Source organism: Triturus cristatus, chromosome 4_1 (genome assembly GCF_964204655.1).
Source record: "Triturus cristatus chromosome 4_1, aTriCri1.1, whole genome shotgun sequence".
Lineage (NCBI taxonomy): Eukaryota > Metazoa > Chordata > Amphibia > Caudata > Salamandridae > Triturus > Triturus cristatus.
This window is the reverse complement of record NC_140585.1, coordinates 1,110,265,895-1,110,290,339: the sequence shown is the minus strand read 5'-3', so window position 1 is coordinate 1,110,290,339 and position 24,445 is coordinate 1,110,265,895. Positions and strand designations below refer to the sequence as shown.

Below are 24,445 nucleotides of genomic sequence, written 5' to 3'. Positions count from 1 at the left end.
TTTAAAGATAAGTTGTCTAGCTACATAAGAGAGGATAGTTTAACTATTGGGGTGTAGTAGCTTTGCAAGCACATGCTAAGGATCCATTTGTTTTCCTTACTGTTCGTTGGTTGGGTGGGTGAAATGAAACGAAACGCAGATTTATAAAGCGCGAATTGCTGGGAACGGGGGAGCTACAACTACTTGTTTTAGAAAAAAATATTTAAGAACACAGTTATAATCTTCAATGCAGAAGCATGCATGTACATGGATTACAGTTTATGGTTCCCATGTTGTATTACCTTCTGTCGGCCTGACTATCTGTGCTAATAACATTTTTTTTAAAAATAGTTTGTGTGGGCTAAATAAACATATTCTGAAGAAAGTACCCAGGGAATTTAAAGGCATAATATAAATGTGGCACTGTAGGTAAGTACATCTAATCCCGATTTGGGTACAGATTTCGTTGTATAACCTTGTATGCCAGCGACCACACCTCTTTCACGGTGCGAGTGTTAGAATTTCACACAAAATGTATGACATTAGCGTTTAATCAAACAAACATTTCTGCCCTCTCTACGGGTGCGTGAGTGCACATGGCCCGACTCACCCAGCAGGAACTTTGGACTGCACCATCAACAATATAAAACAGGGGAGAGTTAAGGCAACAAGCTAGACCTTACCATGATAACTTCAATGGGTATTGGCACCGGAAGCTTCGCCTTGAAACGGTCATTGATTTCCTTCACCGCAAACACAATGATTGCTATGACAATCGATGAAACGAGGTCGCAAACGTTTGTATTCGTGATTTTCCCAAAAATGCTTTCCAAAGTCTGTGAAATGAAGCCAAAATCAATATTACACACAATACTTTACACACAAAAAATCAGCAAGGTCTTTTCCTTCATTGTGAAGCTAGTGGTAATATAATGTAACATTCATTACCATTGCCACATATTAACTACTGAACGCAACATACAGTAACTGACTGCACATTTGACTATATGCACGTGCTCTGGGGTACAGTGAGGGGCGGGGAGATTGTCGGGGGGTGGGGGGAGGAGGGAGGGTGTTATGGATTTACGTCAACAAGATTAGCCTGCATGGTCGGTGAACGTGACACAGGGAGCGCGTGGGGCTGCAGCAGCCTCATGGTAGAAATTGTATCAAAACCTTCGAACATGAGTCCCTCGGATAACGACAGATCTCTGCATGTCAGGCCCAAACCGGCCCCCACACGTTCGGCGCACCGGGGAATTGCCCGGTGCCCGCTACGGCCTGTCCGGCCCTGCTGCACGTTATGGGCTACGCGAAATCCCACAAATGAATGAACGTACGTTCATTTGTGGGATTTCGAGAGCCAGCCAGCTACGTTGCTCTTGCTTCGCGTCGGACCGAAAGCAGTTGCTTCTAAAGCTCGTTACGTTTTTAATGCCCAGAATTCACTCTGATCACAAGGTGTTTATTCTTAAGTACACAGCTTGATAACAGAGTTTTAGCTCGCACTGCAGCTGCAAACGAGACCTCACCATAAGCAAGTTCTCGAGTCTGCAGTGTGTTTTAGAGAGTTCTGTAAATCAGAGACGTTTTAAGTCATGGGCAAAGTGGCCCCAGGGCCCCCACCTTTCAGGTGGCCCCCTGATGGATATAGCTCTGTCTTGCCTTGATGACCTTGAATAATTCTTAACAGCTTGTTTCAAGTATTGTTTAACTTGGGTATGTATTGAAGTCTTTATACAGACATTTCATAGAGAAATGTTTGTTTTCAACACCATGTGACAGCCATAAAAACTGAGTTTTGGATCAAAACTGGACCTCACATATGAGAAATGGCAGGGGGTCGCCAAGATTATTAGCAATTATATTAGTGGGCTGCTTCTGAATTATAATATTGAAAACACACATCACTATCCCTGAATATTAGATGTAAATGCATTTAGAATTTGGACCAGTGTGCCTGTGCACTGTCAGTGACCTGGCCAATGAGGGCGTGAAAGAGCTTAGATTGGATCATAAATTCAAAGCTGTCACAAACAGGGGCCCCCAAAATACGTTTAGCCCAGGGCCCCCGAACTCCCTAAGAAGTCGCAGGTTCTGTTTATCATGTTGTACAAACCGCTGCCGGGTTAATGCGCATATGTTTAAGCTCGCAGGCAGAACTTGTCATAAAACCCCATGCCGAAAATGTTGGAAACTGTCTCTTGTAGGAAGTCTAAATATCTGTATGCCAAGAATGTCTATCATGAAACAAATGTGAAGCGACATTTAGGTGGAGTTGCAGGCCTCTTTGTTTACATTGCACTGTTTAAAGGTCCTTCTGGAGTGATTAGAATGACGCGCCTTTAGATGCACCCGCCCACTTTGGAGTGGTACTGACCTGCAGCATTTCACACATCCCAGTAGAGATCAGTTACTTCCTGCTGAACAAGCACAATCCCTCAAAAACACGTCTAGAAAAACCAGTACTGTCTGCACCAGCTGATGATGAACACATTGTTACCTGTGAGTTACTGAAATGATCATAAACTGCATTTACCAGAATGCAACAGGGCAATTTTGCTTAAATGCCAACAGTGTGCTACTTACCACCACACCTCATTTACACTGTTTCTTATTCTGACGATAAAATGGTGGAATAAATAAGGGAATGGTCTATCCCTAGCTACTCGACCCACACCCCTCTGAAAGGCAGAAGAAACAGCTCCAGACATTTGACAGCCTATTTAGGGCTCATCACTGAGCACGCCATGGTACCACAATATGGGCATCCCCATTTTCACTTAGGTTTGCTTCTTTTAATTACCAAACAGGCATATATCAGAGATGCTGTACCGACTTACATCTATGACCTGCCAAAGCCAGCCCTCGGAGGGGGCATTGCTACTTATAGAGATATTGATAGTGTAGGATTATCAGTGCACCACGGTCCAAAAACCGGTGTAATAATTGAGTGGGTTAATTCACCTGTTGCAAAGTCTGAAGTTCACTTGGGCAGTATAAGTACAACTTTATATTTTAATTAACTCTAAATTCATAATCAATTCCTTTCAGACAATGGTACGTATTAGTAAAAGCCTCCATGGTTCTTGTGTTCTCTTTCTCTATCTGCTAAAGATGGGCCCAGGAAGGGTGTAAGGCTGGTAACAGGTAGCCTTAGCTGTCGGTTACCAGCCATTAATGAAAGTGATACAGCAGCGCCTAGCACAAAACACAAGTGGGCGAGCAACAGTTGCTCACATTCCGGCCATTCACATTATTCCCAAGCCGTTATGGTAAAATGTTTTGGGGAATTTAGCGAATTCCCAAAATTACAGGGGTGTAGTTAGTTTAAATTTCGCCTAGGCCTATCCCTAACTATAAACTTAAAAATGGGGAAAATGTACATGCAGTTAGATTTTTCACCATCATAAGTGCATCTTCCTGATGTGGTGATTCAGAGTGTGGAATTTCAAGTCTCACTTTTTATGTTAGAGCTCCTAGGTTACACTTAGATTCACAAAAAACATTGTGATTTGGTTCTAGTGAGGTCCTTCTTCTGAAATCACAGGGTCACACAGTCATTCAACTGATAGGCTCTCCTCACCCCTGAAGAAGGACATGTCCAGTGTTACAATCATTCCGTTGACTGGCACTGACACAAGTGTGTGGGTGCTTCTGAAAATCACAAACATGCAAAGGGTAGCTTTGGCTGAGGTGTGTGATTGGTCAAATAAACTGAGATCAGGTCTCTAAGACGTTCGGGAGAGATTTGTTAATGGTGGATTGACTTAATCTTTAAATATTTCAGCAGGCTTTCTAAAATTTCAATATTTTAGTATGCACTGCTATTCTGGGCATTATAACCTAAAATCTTCAAGTACTTTTTCACTGCTGATTCTGCAAATTTTTCTCATACATTTGAGCATATTTCCTCAGATGTCTGAAAAACATTGAGACTAATGTTGACATATCTTTCTAGAGATTTGAAATGCCTCTTTTTCTGAGGACTCCCTCCATCTGTCTCTTTCGACATCTCTCTTGCTTGGTCTTCTCCTTCTGTCTCTTTCTCTTTTTCTTCCAACTATTCTCTCTCCTTTACTCACTCTCTCTGTCTCCCTAATCTCTTTCCAATTGCTGTTTGTGTTATGTGCCAAAACTCCACAAATGTTCATAGAGTGCTTTCAGAGACCTACTTTAGGTGTCCTGTTCTTATTCTTTTTGTGATGGGTTCCCGCCACCAAACGCTGCCTCTGTTCTTTTCGTCTTTGTTTCTAATATCCTTTATTACATGTTCTATTATTAATGCTGCTCATATTTCTCCTTTGTGAGAACTGCTCTGTATATCATACCATTACCACGCGCCCAGCAATGAAGCTACTGAGCGGAGCATATGGGCACCGAGGCAGACCGCTGTGACATAATGTACTGATACTTAGCCTATCTCTGATGTACTGTAAATTGCAAGGTTAACATGTAATGTGATATCTGTGCTGTATTGCAATAACAATAAATTTAATAAAAGAGTGCTTCAAAGATTCTTTCCTAATTCCTTGTGTGCACCTGTGTGTGCTATAGGAGTGATTGAGGGAGTTGTCCTAAGCTCTTAATATGAGATTGAAGCTTACATAAAAACTTGCTAAAGGCCCACTGAAGCTTGGAATTGTAAGCCCAAATATGAACTTCAGCTGCGAAATAAAGACGTGGATTGCTGCCGCAGTAGTGAAGCCGCTTATCAATGACTCGGATAAATAGACAACGATGAATCCAATCTGAAGTACTCCCATGGCCAGCTGAAAATACAAAGAAAGACTTTATTAAGACACTCGTTGGTGACTCGTTTATGCTTCTAGGCATAAAGTAAACAGAAAGTATGGACTAAACAGGAAATGTAAGATAACAATGTATCCCTATGTCTGACACAAAGAAGTAAAACTTGCAGAACATGCATGAATCTAGTCAAATTGGTTAAAATGCATGGCAAAGTACATTTTACCTTGTTTGGTTTTGCGATTCTTCCCCTTTTACAGTACTTCAATGTCTTCTTTTAAGTTTAAAAGGATGTTTTGTTACAATTAAAAAAAAACTATTTGTAAGCCAGGAAAACTGGTCCATATATTGGGCAAACCAGTTCAATTTTTGTCAGTGTCTACTGTTCACCTACTCTAACCAATCACAGTATTTTAGTTCACAAACGTTCTAGACGTTCTACAGTAGTGGTGCTGATAGTGTAACGCCTCTTATTTTATGATGTCTATTAAATAATATGGCTGCACAGTTTGCCAGAAGAGAGAAAGGACCAGATTAGGGATTTATTTTCCCGGCAATATGTGAATTTGCCTGCGGTTAAAGCAGAGGTTGGTATTTGAATTTGTCAGCAGTAAGTTGAGCTGTGGCTGGAGTTCGCAATATTGCACCGTGTGACATATTTTTTTTTGTCACCCGTGATATTTTAATGAAATACAATTTTTCACAACAAATTGAAATATTCTCAACAGATTTTACTGTTGACATTTAAGTGCCGTGCTCACAAATCTGTCTGTCTACACGAAGCAACCAATACCATGAAGAAATTCAACTGTTGGTGGCGCAAAATAGTTTGTGATTCGACACACATTTATTATTTTGGAGTTACAGAACATGAGAGGAGATTAGAACCCTTTCAGCTACACTTCCTTGGAAACAGCAGCGAGTATTAAATCCTCTAGCAATGACTGATTATAAGTGGATTCAGTACATACCTGGAATATTCCTGCCAGCATGGTTATGGATGCAGCTGCTATTACTTTCTGTTCTTCATAGGACAAAGTCCCATTGGCGATGCTGCTGTTCCCAACCACTGGATCAGTGTTAGGGTTCGGAACCATGCGGGATACCACTGCTCCCACCATCAGACTCAAGACAGGAAATGGACCTATCGATTGATGAAGAGTGCATTAATGTTTGATGTTAAAGAGGCAATAATGGATGCAAGAAGAGTTTTGGAATAGATTAGCACTTACAGTGATATGAGTGTAGAACTGATTATTAGCCATGGCAATCCCCAGATATATTTAATGCAAGCATATATGGCACCTTTGCACCTATAAAGCAAAGCATTAAATGGGCAGGCACTCTAAGGTACTGAGTACCTGCACTTCTTTAATTTAAAAGGGAATATACCACAACTTCTCAGGACTGGTACTATACTTTTAATGGGAGAGTACTTGCACTTTTCGGTAGCAAAAGGTACTCTGGAGTAGTGAGTGCCTGCATGTCTATATTTCCATTTAAAGAACTGCAAAAGGGACATACATTACTTTCAGAGAAGACTTTGTTGCTGGTGTTTAAACTTACCAACTGATATGTGTTTAGAAGTTCCAAGGAAAAAATACGCTATCACTGGGAAAAAAGCTGCATAAAGTCCATACCCGGGAGAAATATCGACCAGCAGAGCAAATGAGAGACCTGCAAACCACCAAAAGAGTTCATGCTTAGTAGTTATTGAAAATGAGTCATTGCCAAGATCATAGGAAAGCCTAGCTATAGAAATACAGCAGAACCACCCTCCTTTTTCAGAGATGTCATTTCGCAGACTGGCAGACAATGTTCCATACAACTCTGACTTATACTTGGACTCCATTGATTGACCACTTGAACAACCACATCACAACATCCAGAGAAGACAAAGACAGACACACTAATGAGCATGAAGAAATCCAGATGCTATTCACAAAAAAATATGAAAACATTACAACAACTTATAACCTTTTGATGTCCTTCTCCTTTCCTTATCACCAACTCTTACCTACTCTGCAGAACTTGACACCCTCTTTTTCAGCTATGCCACATGCCTTGTAATTGATACTCTACTCTCTATTAGCATCAACCCACTTTACAAGTTACACAGCAATAAAAATTGCTTAAACTAAAAAAGATTCCCAAGGAAAGTGAGGAATACCATGAGAGAATTGAGGTGTGATAGTAAAGTGCCTCCAACTTATCATAAATGCAGAGGTTTAATGAAGATCAAAGGATCCATTGATAAGTGCCCATATGCTTTGGGATGATGATCCCCACCTCCCACATGGAGTCTGACGTGGAGTAAGTCCTTAACCCATGAACTTAATAAATTCCAGAGATTCCCTACCTACATCTACAATGTGCATGGGTACCCAAACTCAGGAGTGCTGTATCCATGTCGGTTGTTCAGAATATCAAACGACCATGTAAATGAGATTGACTCTATGTACATCTATCTTATGTTATTTCCTGAAAATCTGTATGGACCCTGTCTTTCATGAGGTCCTTCGGAAAACCCCAGTCGAGGCTGGTTTGTGAGAATCAGTGCTGCAGGCATGCACATGTGCTCCACAATTCCCTGCATGAAAACAAACCCAGCAGATGAGATTTAAATTGAGAGCCTCAGGTCTTTGGGAAAGCACCATCTTACTTGCGAGACAAGATCAGATCAGATCGGTAAAACGTGTAAGGAGATCTGTGGCCATGATCTTTCTAGAGAGCACTTAATTATACCTGGCATGCAAGGGTGGACAAAGCTTCTTAGGAGAGAGCCATATTTTCTAGAGATTCTTCACACAACCCTGCAGCTTTCTACATTTCTGGATAAGCCCTACACCCTTCTCATTTCATTTTGGGCTGGTGTGGATACCCCAGCATGCAGTCAAGTCAATCACTCTAGGTTTACACCAGAGGTATATAATGGTGGTCCAGGTGGGTCTGCCACTTGCAACATAACCACTGACTGACTGTATAAATGTCTCCCACTTTGATTCATGTTATGTTAATTTATCTTGTGTGGACCTACGCCATGTGCAGAAGGGTTGCCCATCCAAGGAAGGTGTAACATATGCTGCATTTAGAATATAATTTAAAAAAATTGAAATTCACTGGGAAAAAAAGGTTAAATTGTCTTTATAGTTAGGCATGGTAATAATATCTTAACTTATGAGAACAAACATAGCATAGATCAGGCCCACTTGAAGAAACATCGACACCCATGATTTGAAGCACTGGTACTTAAGACCAACTTAAGACTTAGAAAACATAGGGTTTTTCTAATGCATCCTTTAAGTGGAGACATTTGTTTGTCCAAGTTGCTTCTTTCTGTTCCCCAGCATGTACCTGACATGCAAAATATGCAAGGTAGGCAAGGGTGGACTAAATACTGGCAAACAATTCTACTCCCTTGACTTAATTTTCAGTTTGTGGGAAGAGGAAGGTAAATGATGTGTCACACACAATAAGGGAATACTTAGGTATTTACCTCCTATATAAGTATTTGGACATTTAAAAAATTGGCTCGGGATTCTCATTGAGCAGAGAATTCCTAAATGGTGAGATGTTCCTTTGAAGAGCATAATGTTGCGAAAAGCGAAATAACAGAGGGCACTTTCCCCTTCATCCTTAAAGCATCGCGTGGCAGTCATTGCAGGGATCCTAACTACCAGTAGGTGTTCCTGTCCTCATTCTGTTTCCATTACTTGTTGAGCTGTTCATGATGGATTTCACATGCTGGTCTGTGAACACATAGGACTTTGTTCCCTGAAGATTCCATCTGCGCCGGGCTGTTGAAACATGTCAGTTTAGACCCACAGACCAGTCTAAATGTAAGGAGCAAACTTCTGTGTACACCAGTTTTAACTACTGCACCTAACTGGGTATGAATGCAAATCTGCACCAACCTTTACTTCTAGGTCCAACTGGGAGGAAATTGACCACACAAGCTAGAGTGCTAAAAGTAATGCCACATGCAAAATGGCGCAGATATCTTTTCAATGTGTTGTTACTGATTCTAGCCTTTATCTGTAAATTATGTGCAAAATCCAGGGGTGTTTTGGCCCAGATTCAACTAATGCTGTCTATACGACTCCATTGCCGAAATGCATCTGGGGTTTCTGATTACCATTAGAAGGAACATCATCTGGTCCTTTTGGGATAGGGCTGGACGACACCACTTTAGGATCACTCCTTTGTATAAGGGCAAAGGCGCGCTAAAAATAAAGGAAATAGCTTATCGATGTATTTCCGTGATTAAAGGGTATTTATTCCCTGTTTCGATTTTGATCACCTCTGCTTGATCACTTGATTCAATGTTGTTCCTTTACGCTGTGTTCCCTGGCCTCTGGGTTCCCTGGCCTCTGTCTGGACCACAGTTTGATCATGGTTTTGCCTGAAAATCTTCAGGAAGAGTTTACCTTGTAGGACCGCCACAAGCCCCGTGCTGATGCCGGAGACGATGTCGCTGACAAGCCACTCCTTGAAGCGGTACATTGGAAGCCAGGATGCGATTGGCAGAAAGGTGTAGGCGATTTTCTTGGCCTTTTCGGGGGAGCAGCTAAAACAGTTTCAGGGGGAAAAAAGTAAACAAATGTGTAAAAATGAGCATTCTTGCCGAATTTTATATTTCCATATGATAACTGTAGCACTTCCCTGCTACCACTGTGATTTTACCCCACCCTTTTTCACATGCATTTAGAAACACAATTGAATTCACATCGAAAGTCCTTCTCAGTGTACCGAGGTCGCCTCAAAGGACATTAGCTTTAACTTGTTTATGTGTGCGCGTGCAGGGGTGGGGGGGCATTTTGATTTCTAGATGAACGAGCTTTATTGTGCTTCTTTACAAAGTTCATGTCAAGTGACAGAGACTCTGTTGCATCCTGGTGAGAAATGAAGCTGGTTAGAAGGATGTAACTCTTCCTCCCAGCTTACAAACAGCCAGTTGCTCATAGGATTGTTCCTACAGCTGAAGGCTGCCAAGGTTGCATCCCTGAAGAGGTTCAGGTGGTATCTCCTTTTTAGCTAGGGCTTGATAGCACAGCTGTCAGTAAGACATATTGGTATTTACATTTTTAAAGTATACATAGTGTGTGTTTGGGCTCCTCCCAGAGGAGTATATCTTTCTCATCTCATGATGTTGGCTCTTTGGTGCCTTTTTCTAAGAGAAAAATGCACTTAAATGTTACACATACAATTATTTACCTCATACATGCATTGGATAAAGCAAGCAATCCGTTCGGTGTTTTTTGCTGCAGTATGCTTTTGTATGAGCCACTACCATTACCACCACCCACTACCACCATTAGCACCACCCAGTACCACCATTACCACCACCCAGTGCCAAACCACCATTACCTTCAAAACCTTTACCACCATGATCTCTACTACCACCATCACCACCTCCATTATCACCACCACCACCACTAATTACCGCAATTACCATCACCACCAATGCCACCTCCACCATTATCGCCCCCATCATCCCATTGGCATCACCACCACTTTATCACTGATGTTATTATTGCCATTACCACCACAACTACCACCACCATTGCTACCCCCATCATTACCACTAACAGCATTACCATTTTCACCACACACTTGTGCTCACCTGCGTTTGCCTCCTTTACTATGTAAAAGCCAGACCAATGCCTGCTGTTTTTTGTTTTTCCCAGTCTTGGAGAACGCGGCCATTTCTGTTTTCCTATGCTGAGGCCAGCTCATTCCAGAGCTGGGTATGGGGAGATTAGTAAGTCCCAGCTTGGAAGAGTGTCCCTCCTCAGCGGAAGTGAGGTACTATTTTTGGTTATTCACAGTATTTTTGAGGCTGACCCTGTCCCCCTTCGACAAAGTGTCACAAGCCAGGCATCACTCCCGGAATCTTGGACCGGGGTAGTTGTGGCTAAACATTCGTATCGGTGACAGATTGTTTCAGGCCAGGTAGACCCACTTACCAAAGGACAGGTCTTGGATTCCATTCATCTTTTAGCTATCTAGGTATGGGAATCAGGGCCTGTACACTTGCAAGATGATTTGTGTTAAATTGCGTCGGATTCGTTGCGTCGGGCTATTTTTTCACTAATACCTGATATGCAGGAAAAAAAATTCTCACCATACGTATGCATGGATTTGCATTAGCAAGGAGTGCTAGTGGCTGATTTTGGTACCACACGGTGGAAGTACTTTATGTTTTCTGTTAGTGTCAGTCACTTTTGAGTTAGTTTGCTTTAAGTTACCAGTAGCCTCACCTGTAAGGGAGCTTGCTGGGGTTGAGGCGGGGGTTGCTGGACCCCAATTCTGTTTTATTTTTGGCCCTTCGTATTGCCGCCTTTCATGCGTTCTGGTATTCGACCAGGCAGGCCTCACCCGCATCCCGTTTGACAACCTTCTTAGAGGTACGACCAGTGTGTCGATGCAGTGGCGCGCAGTGGCAAAGGCAAGCCCGACTGCGCCCGGACAGCTCCAAGTGCCAGGACCCAGGGCCGTTTGCCCCATATACAAGGAATGAAATTATTGGCTATCGGTCAGAAATGTAAGTATAGTGACTGTGAAACCCATGAATGTAACATGACTGCCAGTTTTGTTTGGATGTCCTCATTGCGGTTTCTTTTTTGAACCGGTTCTTAAGGACAGTATGTATCAGATGGAGTTGACATCCTTTAGTAAAGGAACGCCACCGTGAGGGAGCTCAGGTGCTCTTCTCAGCTGTGTACTCTTGAATGTTAGATCTCTGGCAAAGAATAATCAGGATTTTGCTGACTTTATATGTTCTCACCAACTCGATCTTGTAGTCCTCACGGAAACTTGACTGGACATCTCATCCGACCTGGTAAATGCTATACAGGATGGCAATGAGATATCCCGTTTAGATAGACAAGTTAAATGGGGAATTGCAGTGGTGTTCCGCAGTCATTCTAAGTTTTCTTTTACTCCTGCTCGCACATATGCGATGAGACCTATTCACTTTTAGTTTTAATGAGGTCTCCACAATCCATGGGGCATTAGTCTATTGCCCGCCTAGTTATTATGGCTGTTCGGACTTTTATGAAATCCAGTGTTGAGTTTGCAGATTTTGCATTATCAGGAGATTTTAATTTTCATTTCATTTAGAAAATAATGTTTGCCCATCTACAGCTCAGCTGCTTAATTGTCTTAAGAGTTTAGACCTGCATCAAATAATGAACCATCCTACGCACAGGGCCAAGCCTACTTCGGAAGGCATATTTATCAACAACCCTGGGCTGTGCTTTGATAGAGTGATTCCCCTGACTTGGATGGACCATAAGGCAGTCTGTTTTAATTTGGCAGCCCCTAATAAGGGTAATGGTATCTCCTATTCACTGAAAATGAAAAAGAAACACCTCTGGCAGAAAGCTGAAGGTGTAGTTTTGGATCAGATGTTGAATCGAAGGAAACCTGACCTAACTGTAATGTTGAGGTTGCTATTGGCACCTTTAATAATTGTCTAGAATCGGCAGCCTTGAAGATGGCCCCTTTAAAAACTTTTAAAGGTTTTCAGAAAGTCTCCACTGCCCCATGGTATTCCCCAGGGCTGAAAAAGCTTAAGCAAAAGTGTAAGGGCTTTCGAAAGAAGAAGGAGAATTGACTACAAAGAGGAGAAAAATGTGCAATACAAGCGGTGATAAATGAGTGTAAAAAGTTCATTATGTTGGAGAAATTCAATTTTTTACTGATAAAATATGTTTGGCCAAGTATTCTACTAAAGAACTGTTTGGAACAGTCACTTTCCTTCCTAACTATAATAATGCACAACTTATTGTACCCTCGCAAGAGTTCTGCAATACGCTGGAAGAAAACTTTCAGTCCAAGGCATCCAGGGTATATAATGAATTTTCTTCCATATCAAAAGGGACTGGTTCAATTATGGCATTTGGCCCCTTCTTCCCCTTCTAAGGAATCTACAGATGGCTTTGAACCTAGTCAGTCTCTACTGGATCATTTTGCCCCTCTTTCAGAGGATAGGACTTTGGATCCCTTGGAGACCATTAAATCAAGGTCCCTGCTAGACCCGTGTCCCCCTTCGTTTGTGCATATGGTATCTGGTACGGTGGCTAAACGGCTTACAATTTTGCTTAATAGAGTCTTGACATTGGGCCATTTTCCAATGGATTGGAAGCGGGCATCAATCTGCCCACTGCTGATAAAATCTACCTTGGATCCCAATGATACAAACACCTATAGACCTATATCACGACTACCTCAGCCAGCCACAATTTTGAACAAAGCACTTAATACGGAATTAACGGCATTCATTGACACCCAGAAGATTTCTAATTCTTCTCAACATGGGTTTAGACTTTCTCACTGCACTGAATCGGTATTGCTGGTTGCTACCGAGGAGATTCGTAGACAGGTATATTCAGGTTGTAGGACTCGCTAAGTCTCCTCCACCTCTCAGTCGTGTTTGATACAGTAAATCAATCACTGTTAATCAGCCGGTTTGAGAGGTTCGGGGTTGGAAGTGCAGCCCTTGCCATACTGAGTTCCTTTCTTACAGGCAGAAAACATAGTGTGACTCTTGGTGATTTTATTTCAGATCCCTTTACCGTGCCTTGAGGGGTGCCCCCGGACTCCTCACTATCGCCTACACTCTTCAATATATACTTCACTCCATTGGCAAAACTCAGGTCTTACAGTTTTGCTGTGCTGTCATACGCAGATAACACAAATTGTAGCGTCCATCTCTTTTGATGCCAATGTGGTAGCTTTTAAATTCAAGGAATGTCTACTCAACATTGTCAACAAAAATGGGGGGAGATGGAGGTAGACGTTAGGTTCATCCTCCAGACTGTGTATAGTTATTAACAAATCTGTAAATGACAGATCAGAGAACCTAACCAAAGGGAAGGGCTTCCGCTAAATGTGCGAACCAACGCCCCGAATCTAAGAAGAGAAAATTCTCTTCTTGAGTCCCCTCACTCACCAAGGGTTGCCCCTAGATGACATGCTTCATCATTGGGGCCATCCCAGACAGCTACTGTCTGGGGCGTGCTGCAACTTGCGAAACTACGTAGGAGCACTTTTTGTGAAAAAATGTGTAATGCAGTGTTTGGGGGAGTGGTGATGGTGATGCTAAAAATACCTAGCTAGTGAGCGATTAATTTATTCCTGCTCCTAGTTGGTATGGATAAAAAGGGGTTAATAGTAGGGAGGAAGTGTAACTGTTATGTGCATACTATCCCTAGTATTTGGTCGACATGTTTCGAGGTGTCCCCTACACCTCTTCTTCCGGACCACATGGGGACCAGCCCCATGCGTACCACTCCGTGAGAAAAACTATACTAAAGAAATAATATAATAAAGAACAGATGCACACCTAATGTGTCATTGACGGAGTAGTGCTGAGTTTGGTTTATTGGAATTTGTCACCGCTATTAGGTGCTATATGTATGTGGGCTACGTCCCTGCTTGGATGAGACCAGCTACCCCCTTCATTTTGCAGATACCATTTAACACCGGAAGGAGACTGATAAAGAGCACAATCTCTCAGAGTCAGATGATAAAAGTCTACATGACCAAAACTGAATTTACAAACTTGTAGCAAAGAAAATAAAAAATAAATAATCTCAAATATAACGTTAAATATGTAGCTTTAATTTTTGGACCTGGCTAGTGCTGCTGCTTTGCAGACATGAGTATAGGGTTGGTGTACATTTCGCAAAGGGGTCCCCTGTTTAACTTAAGCGGACATCATTTAGCAGAATTTACAGAATCTAAGCCCGCCCTGGAACCTGAGAGGGGTTTGCCCTTACCACGGGATGACTCGGTGAGTTCACGGAATGGCTCGGTGAGTTCGCGAAATGGCTCAGTGACTTCACAGAATGGCTCTGTGAGTTTGCGGAGTGGCTCGATGAGTGCACGGAATGGCTCGGTGAATTCGCGAAATGGCTCAGTGACTTCACAGAATGGCTCTGTGAGTTTGTGGAATGGCTTGGTGAGTTCATGGAATGGCTCTGTGAGTTCACGGAATGGCTCTGTGAGTTCAACGGTTGTTTTTGACAATTGCAATGATCTTCAACTCACTCACTCAATCCCCGCTAAGCAGCCTCAGCCTCGCGTCCGTCTGAGGTCAATTTATTGAGTGCCATAAATTAGATACCAGTAGCCCCTGTTATTTACAGCACTGAGAAGTGCAGTGTGATGCGCTATATGAAAGCAAGTTACGATTAATAAGGCTGGCAGATACATAAGTACACTCTCCCTTGTATAAAGTCACAACTTTTGCATTATGTATCCGTCATTGTTGCCGATGATTTCAGTATCACATACATCTTCGAGTACAAAGTGGAAAATGGCTAAAAATAACGCAAAGTGGAAACATTCAAGGTGTTATATATATCAAACTTTGGTCATAAACATAAAGTAAGCTATTACACGGCAGATTAAGTTTACCATGGGGAATGGCCTGTGTTAAATTTACTGTTGTAAATTCCATCCCTCAATAAGTGAGTTAAACTCAGTGATAAAATGCACAGTTGTAAGTGTTCTACCAGACAGTAAAATTTTACCAGCTGGTGGTAAACCAACCCCGAAATTTAAGTTAAGAAATTACGCTGGATAAAGCAATAACCCCCATCTCACAATTGAGCGCTCCCGCCCACAGACTACGGCTCCCCCCCACGCAACTGCATACTTGTTTGCTGAACGGTGGGAGTAAAACTGAATAGGACATCTCAACTGTATGTTAGTCTAGTGCACCACAATATCTGTATGTCCTTTGAGCGTCTTCTCAGTACTGGGGCTACTTCAGCAGTGTAGATCTGATGGAGTAAGCGAGAACTAACATGATGGGGAGAAATGATGCATCCGTGACCAGGCATCGACCAATGAGCACCCTGCAACGGCCTGTCGCCAAGGTGAAGCTTTAATTCAAGGGTGCCCACCATTGGTCTAAAAGGGACAGGTCCAAACCAGATTTTCAGGATAACCTCTAACTGCGCAATCGTGGTGCGTTTAGATTCGTGTGTACACTTTTTATGTAGTTAACTCAACAATATTGTAAAATACAGGGCTCTCAGAGCCCTGTTAGACACCCCGTTTATATGTAGCATACATTTGTTACATTTTACCTAAATCTAGAACGGCAGGAAGCCAATTGAAACGAGAGACGCCAGACAGTATGCCGATGAACTGTTATCCTCCTTATTGAACGATTTGCTGTAAACCCTCAAGAGGAGGTGATCTACATTCTCAGTATCAAAGACCAAGAGAAAGTGCTCCTAAAGGCCAATACTTTTTTGATGATTAGCTCCAGGGCTTTAAGTGGGCCTGGTCTCACCGGGTCTGGGCACTGGCAGTTTTTTAAAGGGGGGCCTCGAAACGGGTCTCTTTCGGGCTCTGTTTTGTGCCTGCTGTCACTGCAGTCCGTTTTTTACCAGACTGCAGTAACAGCAGGCACATTGATGTGTGCCGCTCACACTGCTCTCTTCTCACTAGTGGAGAAGTTACGGCATGACGTCATGCCAGGTGAGCGTTCTAGGGGAAGGGAAATCCTTTAAAGAGTCATTTTCTCGCTGGATTTCCCTTCTCTTTTTGAAACGCAAGAGCAGCAACATTGTCGTGGTGTCACCGGGGCTTTAAATGGCAGCTTTTTTCAATATTATATATAACAAGCAATAGTTGCTGCTTATTTATCTTACGCACCAAACAACCATTGACAAAGCCAATAGTCCTGGCTTGCTGTAGGATAATGTTACCTGTTGTATCATATATCTGGATGCAATGACAGAAACAGCAAAATACCAGTCGGGCGCACACTATGCTAAGCACAGATTTTGAGTTTATGTGTTTCAAGTCACGCCCTTAATCACACTGGCCACGCCCCTTAATGAGACCCCCCAGTTTTTTCATCCCACTTAAAGCCCTGATTAGCTCTAATGTGGATGCAGCAATTAACCAAATCTTCAATATGCCGAAAAAATGCAGTGAATTTTCCAGTTATAATTGTACTATTTCTGCTAAATTTGAATATTAAACCCCCTGCCCCCCCCCCCCCCACACCAGCAAATTCACCTCTACTCTGCTGTGAAACACATATGCTTTGGATAGTAATGAATGCTAGAGAATAGAGTTTTATTTTAACACATTGGGAAATAAACCAACATGTTTCAGCTCCAATAGCGAGCCTTGGTCATGGTTGTATGACATTACCACACACTACTTTACCACGCAGGGTTTTACAACGCAGGTTTTCAAACGCATACCACTAACACACATTTAAATTCACTCATATCTGACATACCTTTACCATGCAATCCACTACCATGTACACTTTTACAACGTTTACAGGTGCATAAAAATCCAGTCATAGTCTAACACTGCCTCCTACTGTTCAAAAATTATACAATAATCTTAAAATAATATTGTAAACAAAATTATATATTGAAATAAATTACATTTATGTCGATTACAGGTTTACTTTTTGGGGGGGAGACCACCCAACACCCCCTTTTTTATTTACCCTTAAAATATACAAAAACTAAATATCCCATTGTCACCAATTCAAACATACATGCGGTGTAAAGACTTGCTTGGTAAAAGTAATGCAGATGTAAAAAATTAGGTGTACTTGCATTTCGTGGTAAAAAAATTGTAGTAAAGGCTGTTCCCCCTTGGTCATGTTCCGGATCTGTATTAGCACCCGGATGCATTCACATTTGTGGTCGGAGTGGTCCTACATACCCTGAAGGTAGCGCAACCTCCCCCCACGCTCATTGAAAAAATAAAGTGAGCACCACAAGTCATTCGGCATGATTTAAAATAGACTGGAACCTCAATCCCTTAGAAGATAAGAAATGGTAACATCTTGTTGTAAGTTACTGCTTATTATTGGGAAGCCATGTTTCACCTTTCCATCCATTCAAGTAGCAAACTTTTGTAGAAGATTTGGAAACCTTCGGAGTAAGAGTTACTGCACCATGGCTTCAAAAAAGTTAATGTATCTTTAATTTGAGATAATGACTAGGAGATTATTTCCCCGACTGTACTTCTCTTGGGGAGGACACAGAATGCAGTTGTTGGCCAGTCTTAAAAATCAGAGATCACACCGCGGCAGCCAGGGAGACCTTACATAGGTTGCCCGTCATTGACAAGTTCCACTGTTCCATTGTTTGGTCTACAAGTGCCGCCATGGCATGGCATCTTCCTATTTGATGCAGAGAATTATGCATATAGACCTTGTAGAGCTCTCAGAAGTACACATGGTGGAGGGACCATTCTTTAAATTAATCTGCAGAGGAGGCAGCAACTTTTAATTTGCAGGAGCCCAAATTCTGGAATGCACTCCCCCTCCATCTGAGTCAATGTTACTCTGTTATTGCATTCAGGAACATTTTTAGATCCCAATTGTTTTAAAATGTTTGGTTTGCTGGTTAGGAAGACTGGCGAAAGAGAATTGTAACATTAGCGAGCACATTATAAATGCAATTAGCCAGCAGACAAAAGATCAAGAGGGAGTGACAAAGGAGATTTGTCTGGATTTTGAAAACAAGTTATTCATTATATTTTACATTGTTCAGTTATTCATCAATTGTTTGAACTTATCCAAGGGTTGTGATTGAGCTGGAAAAGGTGCTACCTGGAATGTGGGTGGCAAACATGTTGTAACTCCTGTGGTTGTCGACATGCAGCGGGAGGGCATGCAGACAATCTGATGCAATTACCAGAGACTCACAAAGCATTTTAAAAATAAGAAGAATGTAAAAGGGTCAAAAGAATATCCCAGAAACACGGTTGAAAACCAAAGTGACAAAGCCCTAAGTTATGTCCTCGTTTTGTTGACATTCGGGATAGGAGGGTTAGAAATTGGCGCAGAAATAAGATCTTGGTGTTGAATACTCAAGAAGGGCTAAACTAGGACTGCGCTGAAGAGTGGCAGCCACAACTCTGTGGAGACCTGAAAGAGGTACAACCAGCAGGAACAAGGAGGTTGTGGTCCCAGTGGACAATCAATCACAAGACCTCTAATCAGAAAAAGTGCATCTAAAGTTGGAGGCCAATGGGCCACAAGTTTAACGATGAATTAGTGATAGTCCATTGACTGGATACTATAAAGAAGCGGGTTTGAAGTCGAAACTGAGGAGGGAAGCGACACTGTGTCAACACAGAGATGAACAGAAGCAAGGATGTCATCAAAAGATAAATGGAAACAGTCAAATTCTGAATATAGATATTCTCAGCAGCAATATTTCATTTTAAGATTTGAATTCTGACATGAAACATCTAAATCAATTTACAAATGTCCATGATCGTCAATTTTAATTTTAAGTTCAGATGCCTGTAAACCTGGTGCTTCCAATCATTCACCTAGTTTACCAAAACCTGGAATGGATGTTTTTAAAATTGTGTGTTTATTGGCTCTAAACAATAATTTCATCTAATTATATTATGCAAAATAACTTCATGGATGATAGAACGGATACATTATCCAGGTATAGGAATCAAGACACAGAGGGTATATGAGCCCTCTTAAAGAAACAGAATACAACTTCTTTGTATCTTAACTTGTAAAATGTATGATTATTTCTTTTTAATTTACAGAAAAAGTGCATATTGTAATAACTATAAACATCAACATAAGAATGAAACTTCATTTGAGATAACAAAAACATATCAAAGCTCATTCTGCTATTGCACTGTATAGAAAAGCCTTGAATTAGAATGATAATATTTAAATGGATGTCTATAACCAATCTGTCTTCAGCAATGCCTGTACAATGTCTGCAGATTGGAGGTGTACAAACATACAAGCTGGCAAGCTTACTGTTCTGCAGTGGTAAGTCACGCACATGGAAACTGGAACTGTGGTGATAAGCAGAGCATGTTCCCAGTGTAAGATATGAATCAAAGGAGTTTATTAACAATACACTGTGTACAAATATTGTTGTTTTAAAGCGTGTGTAAAATATAAATCCATAAACTTAAAAATTTCAATATTTTGAAAAGTTTGTCACAATACGTAACCTGGGTAAAATCCCCCGCAGAAAATATGTTGCCGGAGAACTCTCCAAAAGAAAGTAGACATTCAGGGTATGGTCTCCCACTACGCCCAGGTTTATAAGCTTTAACAAATATGGCAAACGCTGAGATAATAAACTATGCACTGGCCTAGTTATTTATAGTGACAGAAATGTGTCTGCCATTAACACGTCTGCTCTTTCTTGAATAACTATTATTTTTTGAGCTTCCATTTAGTACCTGGTATTTGTAAATACTTGGGGACAGTCGCAACAAAATACTGCCCTATTGATTGTGTTTTTTCTATTTTTTGGCCCTTGGTCATACGTACCAATGGGCTATTTCCCTCTCCCCGAATAAACATTCCCAGTTGGCCAGATGGCTGCAGATCCTCACTCACTCCCAGACCTAGGCATCGCTACCGACCCCTTAGCGCATTAACTGACCACATATCGGCTTGACCTTGTCCTGATAGACCTTCATCGCCCTCCCTCTCTCTCTTCCAAAACCTTCAATATCACATGATGAACCTTAAGCTACCTTTAGCGTTCAGACTCACAGGGTGAAGCGCATTCAGCAAATTCTCCAGGCCCTGAACTATATATACTGTTCATACCATAGATCTCTGACTTCCCCAAGACCTGCTGATCAAGTTGCATCTATTCTATTTAAAATGGAACTAAAGGATGAAGGGTCACCTAAGCTACATTATAAGGATGTGGCAAGTCAACCAAGTGGCTGCGTCAAAGAACGAGGAAGAAGGCCAAGCACCTTTAGAAAGACAAGGAACTCCAAGGTGTCTGTCAATATCTCATGGGAGTCTGGCAGGAGGTATTTTATTCCTTCAAATGCATGAGGGCCCCATAACCTACTCCTCAACTTCAAGATTACTCCTTCGGGTTTTTACTTCGACTTGTGAAACTGAGAATATAAGTGACATCTGAAAAAAGACTTTACCACGTGGCTAGTGATCTATTGAACAACTTATTTACCCAGTGCTATGCACCCCACTATGAAAACCAACTGTAGGTAAAACTATGCAGCAACGTGCAGTGATTCTGCTTTCGCGTAATGCATGTCAGCATTTCAATAAATTCACATATTGTCAATATCTGTCGTTTTTTGTGAATGACTGCATGTTCAGTGAAAAAATAGTTCCAAAGAGAGAGCTGATCTCTACTGGTGTCTTTCCTGGTTTAAGCAGCAGCGGATGCTCTGCTGAGTGACGAGCCCTTCGCACAGGTCTGGTCTGGCCCTGCCATTGGGCATTGTGATGTCACAACCTCACTGTAATGAAAGGTATCAGTAGAGTAGTGCTGTAATTTACCTATTACAGGTTAGTAGTAATGTCTTAATAGACTGTAATAGGGAATTTCAGCACAAGTTGTATTCAGCTATTTCAAGCTTCTTTTACAATGTTTTGACTTTTATGTCAGCATCAAGGCGCGCAATCAAGGGGCCTGGGCTTTCCTGGTGTAGGACAGTCTTAAGCCTGCCATCTTAACCATTCTTAAGGACGATCAATGCTCAGACTGCACTGTCTGAGGCTAGAACAAAACTCTTCCTTTTAAACGAGTCACATTTTCGTGCTTTCTTAATGCCAGGAGAACATTTAACATCAATTCCATTGCTTCTATTTGGAAAATAAAGGAACTTTGCCCTTCGAAGTAAGCTGAGCTTGGATGTTTGATGAAACGCGAGCATTGCATTTTGGCAAACGGCAAAGATAGATTGTTTTGGTCTGATGATGAAAACCAGCACTGGCCTCCGCAAAAAGAAAAACAGCAAAACTAACTCCGCGTGCACGTAGGCATTGCGGTGCCCGGTATCATCTTGGTTTACGCCAGAACAGACCTATAAAAGCACCGCATGTACAGTTCGCACAATGTACCCCTACAGTTTTTGAGCTACAACATTGTGTTGTTTTTCGTTCACGGCACACCCAGCCCATGTTTTAATCGCACCACCTCTGAGGGAGGTGCACATCTGTGCATTGGGGGTAAAGGTCAGCGCAGAGGTCAGTCCGCGGCCTTCCTTACTTGAAGCAGAGCCGAAGATGGTCCAGAAACTTCTTGTGGTAGCGGTCTATCTTGTGGTGCTGGTCGTTGAAGGCGTTTTCCGAGTATATTGGCCTGGCCACCACATACTGGTTCCCCACGGTTTCGATCATTGTGTCCAGCGATGGTGGAAGAGGCGGTGATCACCCGGGGTCCCTTGGGCTTGTGTTTGATGCTCTTTCGTCCAAGCCACTCCGGGGTCTGAAAAACAAACATCTTTAAGTTCAAACTAAATTTGGATGCAAGGGCCACATTACAACAAAAACAAGCATTGGCATAGCCAATAGGTCTCGCCTTTGGGACCTTATAAGTGTTTAGCCATGCAACAGTTGCATAACTAAATACTTATAAGGCCCCAAATGCGAGACCTATTGGCTATGCCAAGCGGCCGTGCGGCCACGAAAGGGAAAGTGCTCGCGATCAAACATCAAAGCGGCCGTGAAATTGAGGCGCGGGCGCCCCCGCGCACATGCACTCTAGCTCTAGGCTGGCCTGTAAGTCTGGCCAGACCTGCGCATGCGCTGGGTCAGGCGAGACCTAAAAAGGGAACATGGTCTGCAGTGCATCCTTAACTGAGTGAGGCAGGCACAGAATGGGACATTACAACCTAGTATTGTCGTTGTTTTGTTTGAAGCCCAATACACTGCATATTCTGTATCTCCCTCCCCTCCTTGTTCCCTCTATAGCGCCTTTAAACCGTTTGGTGTGAGCACGCGTTATTAACTCACTACCATAACACATAGCAAAGTCTACCTTTCAATCGCAGCGTGAGACCCGCCATCAGTTAAAAGGGGCTCTGGGATCCACCGCAGGCAGGTACAGTAAGTGACTGGGGGTTTACCTGTGGGGTACTGGGTCCTTCTGCCCCCCGTCCAAGGACTGCAGTCTTTGAGATCACTGTGTCTGTGCCACTTCTATGCGCCATGCAAATAGCGCGCCCCCTAACAGCTTCTTTGCCATTGCGCCCCTTCTGTAATGTAGCAGAAATCTCTAGGACGCTGTTACACAAAGTGTCCTGGGGCGCTATTGGTGTTTGCACCCGCTGCGCTGTTTGTGCTCACAATTGAGGTAACTTCTTGATGGAAAGAAAAATTAAAGGGCTGAACATATTTCTGTGTCTGTATTCCACACAGTAGCTGCCACCACAAAGTTGTGCCGTTTTAAAATATGGGTCGCTGTCACCCATCCCCACAGTACCCACCATGACCACAATAGAGGAACAAACGCAGGCTAAACTTGTTTGGGTTCGAGCTGCAGATCGCCAGGTTTCACAACGATTTCTGCAGCAGGCGCATTGGCCCACCGAACTGCCCCAGCAGTTAACACAAGGAGCTGCAGCATTTTACTTTTACATCCTATACGTGAGATAACATTAAAAACACATACCATTGAATTTGCCATGTGGGTGACACATTAAAACATGAAAATACAGGCCAATTTTAGCAAGACAATTGTTATTTTGAAAACGTCCGAAATGAGTATTTCTGAAAGACCTTCGTCATACTGGGGCAGACTTGATTCCATCTGCTACAAGACATCTGTTATGCCGTGCTGCTTTACATATTCATTTTTAATACGAAAAGCATAACAATGCTACTCTGCCTTACAACAATACATAAAACGAGGTTCCATTCTAGCATTAACGTTGTTACTATAGCATTTTTCAAAATCTCATTTAAATCCATCTAAAAATTTGGACCTTCCGATTAAAATAATTTCCATCCATTTACCGTTGCTTTTAATCGCGGTGGGGCAAGGTCTTATCAATTCTCAAATGCATCAACACAATCCTTATTTGAAAGTGGCTCTGTTATGTAGATCCTATCAAGGCCGGGTCTGTATCACCCTGAGCCAGATAATTCAAAATGCACCGGTGCTGGACAATTTGCACCAGTTATGGTCAATTTTGCACCAGCTAAGGTCAATTATGTACCAGCCTTGAATCCACATTAGCACAAAGGAATTGGAGCAAATTGACGTTTTGCTTTAGTCACTGGGTGCAAATGTCGTGCTTGCACTTTTCACTGGTGCAATTGTCACTGAAACATGGTCAGGTACTGATGAAAATTTGCCCTGACCCTGCGCAAAATTGCCCAGACCACTTTAACATACCTGCTATCCCCCTTGGACTTAATGTAGTTCACAAGCAGATGCTATCTCAGATTCGAATGTGTAAAGCAATGGAAGAATTGCACAGATGTACTTACCATAAAAAAAGACCAAGGGCTTAGCACAAAATTGCTCAGCCCCACAGAAGAACCCGCGCAACGCTTAGTAAATCTAGGCCTGAGTTCCTTCTCATCCATTGGCTGTGTAATATTCTCTTCAGGTCCAAGGCATGTCCCACCAGATGGAAACCTACCTGTGTCAGAAAGCTGTCAGGAACTTCATTCCAGCAGGCCACCAATAAAGGCTCTTGGAAGAAACACACACAGGTTCTGCAGCATGCGCGCCTGCACCGCCTTCCATATATGCCTGCGGGAGGTGTTATCATGCCTCCAGCAGTAATAATTAACTTTGATTAACTTTTACAAGTACAGCCAGGTTTCACCAGCAGCCTTGACCATTGAGACGAGAATCAATACAGGTGATAACCAAGCTTCCTTGAATCTTTCTCAGGATTGCTCAACTTTTTACACACCTTTGCTGGATGTTCTTAAAAGCCAGAGCCA

The 24,445-nt window shown here is 42.3% G+C and overlaps 1 protein-coding gene across 1 annotated transcript in view; it reads right to left on the bottom strand.

The window, feature by feature from the left end:
* LOC146856094 (chloride anion exchanger-like) overlaps positions 1–24,240 on the bottom strand; it is a 104,945-nt gene extending 80,705 nt beyond the window's left edge. The window contains exons 1-7 of the mRNA XM_085654114.1: positions 24,136–24,240; positions 21,756–21,974; positions 9,156–9,295; positions 6,295–6,405; positions 5,700–5,872; positions 4,587–4,751; positions 663–815 (exon numbers count right to left, since the gene is read on the bottom strand). Of these exons, the coding sequence (XP_085510240.1) occupies positions 663–815; positions 4,587–4,751; positions 5,700–5,872; positions 6,295–6,405; positions 9,156–9,295; positions 21,756–21,886 (873 nt within the window). The 5' untranslated portion in view covers positions 21,887–21,974; positions 24,136–24,240. The remainder of the gene's footprint in view (positions 1–662; positions 816–4,586; positions 4,752–5,699; positions 5,873–6,294; positions 6,406–9,155; positions 9,296–21,755; positions 21,975–24,135) is intronic.
* Between the last annotated feature and the right edge of the window lie 205 nt (positions 24,241–24,445).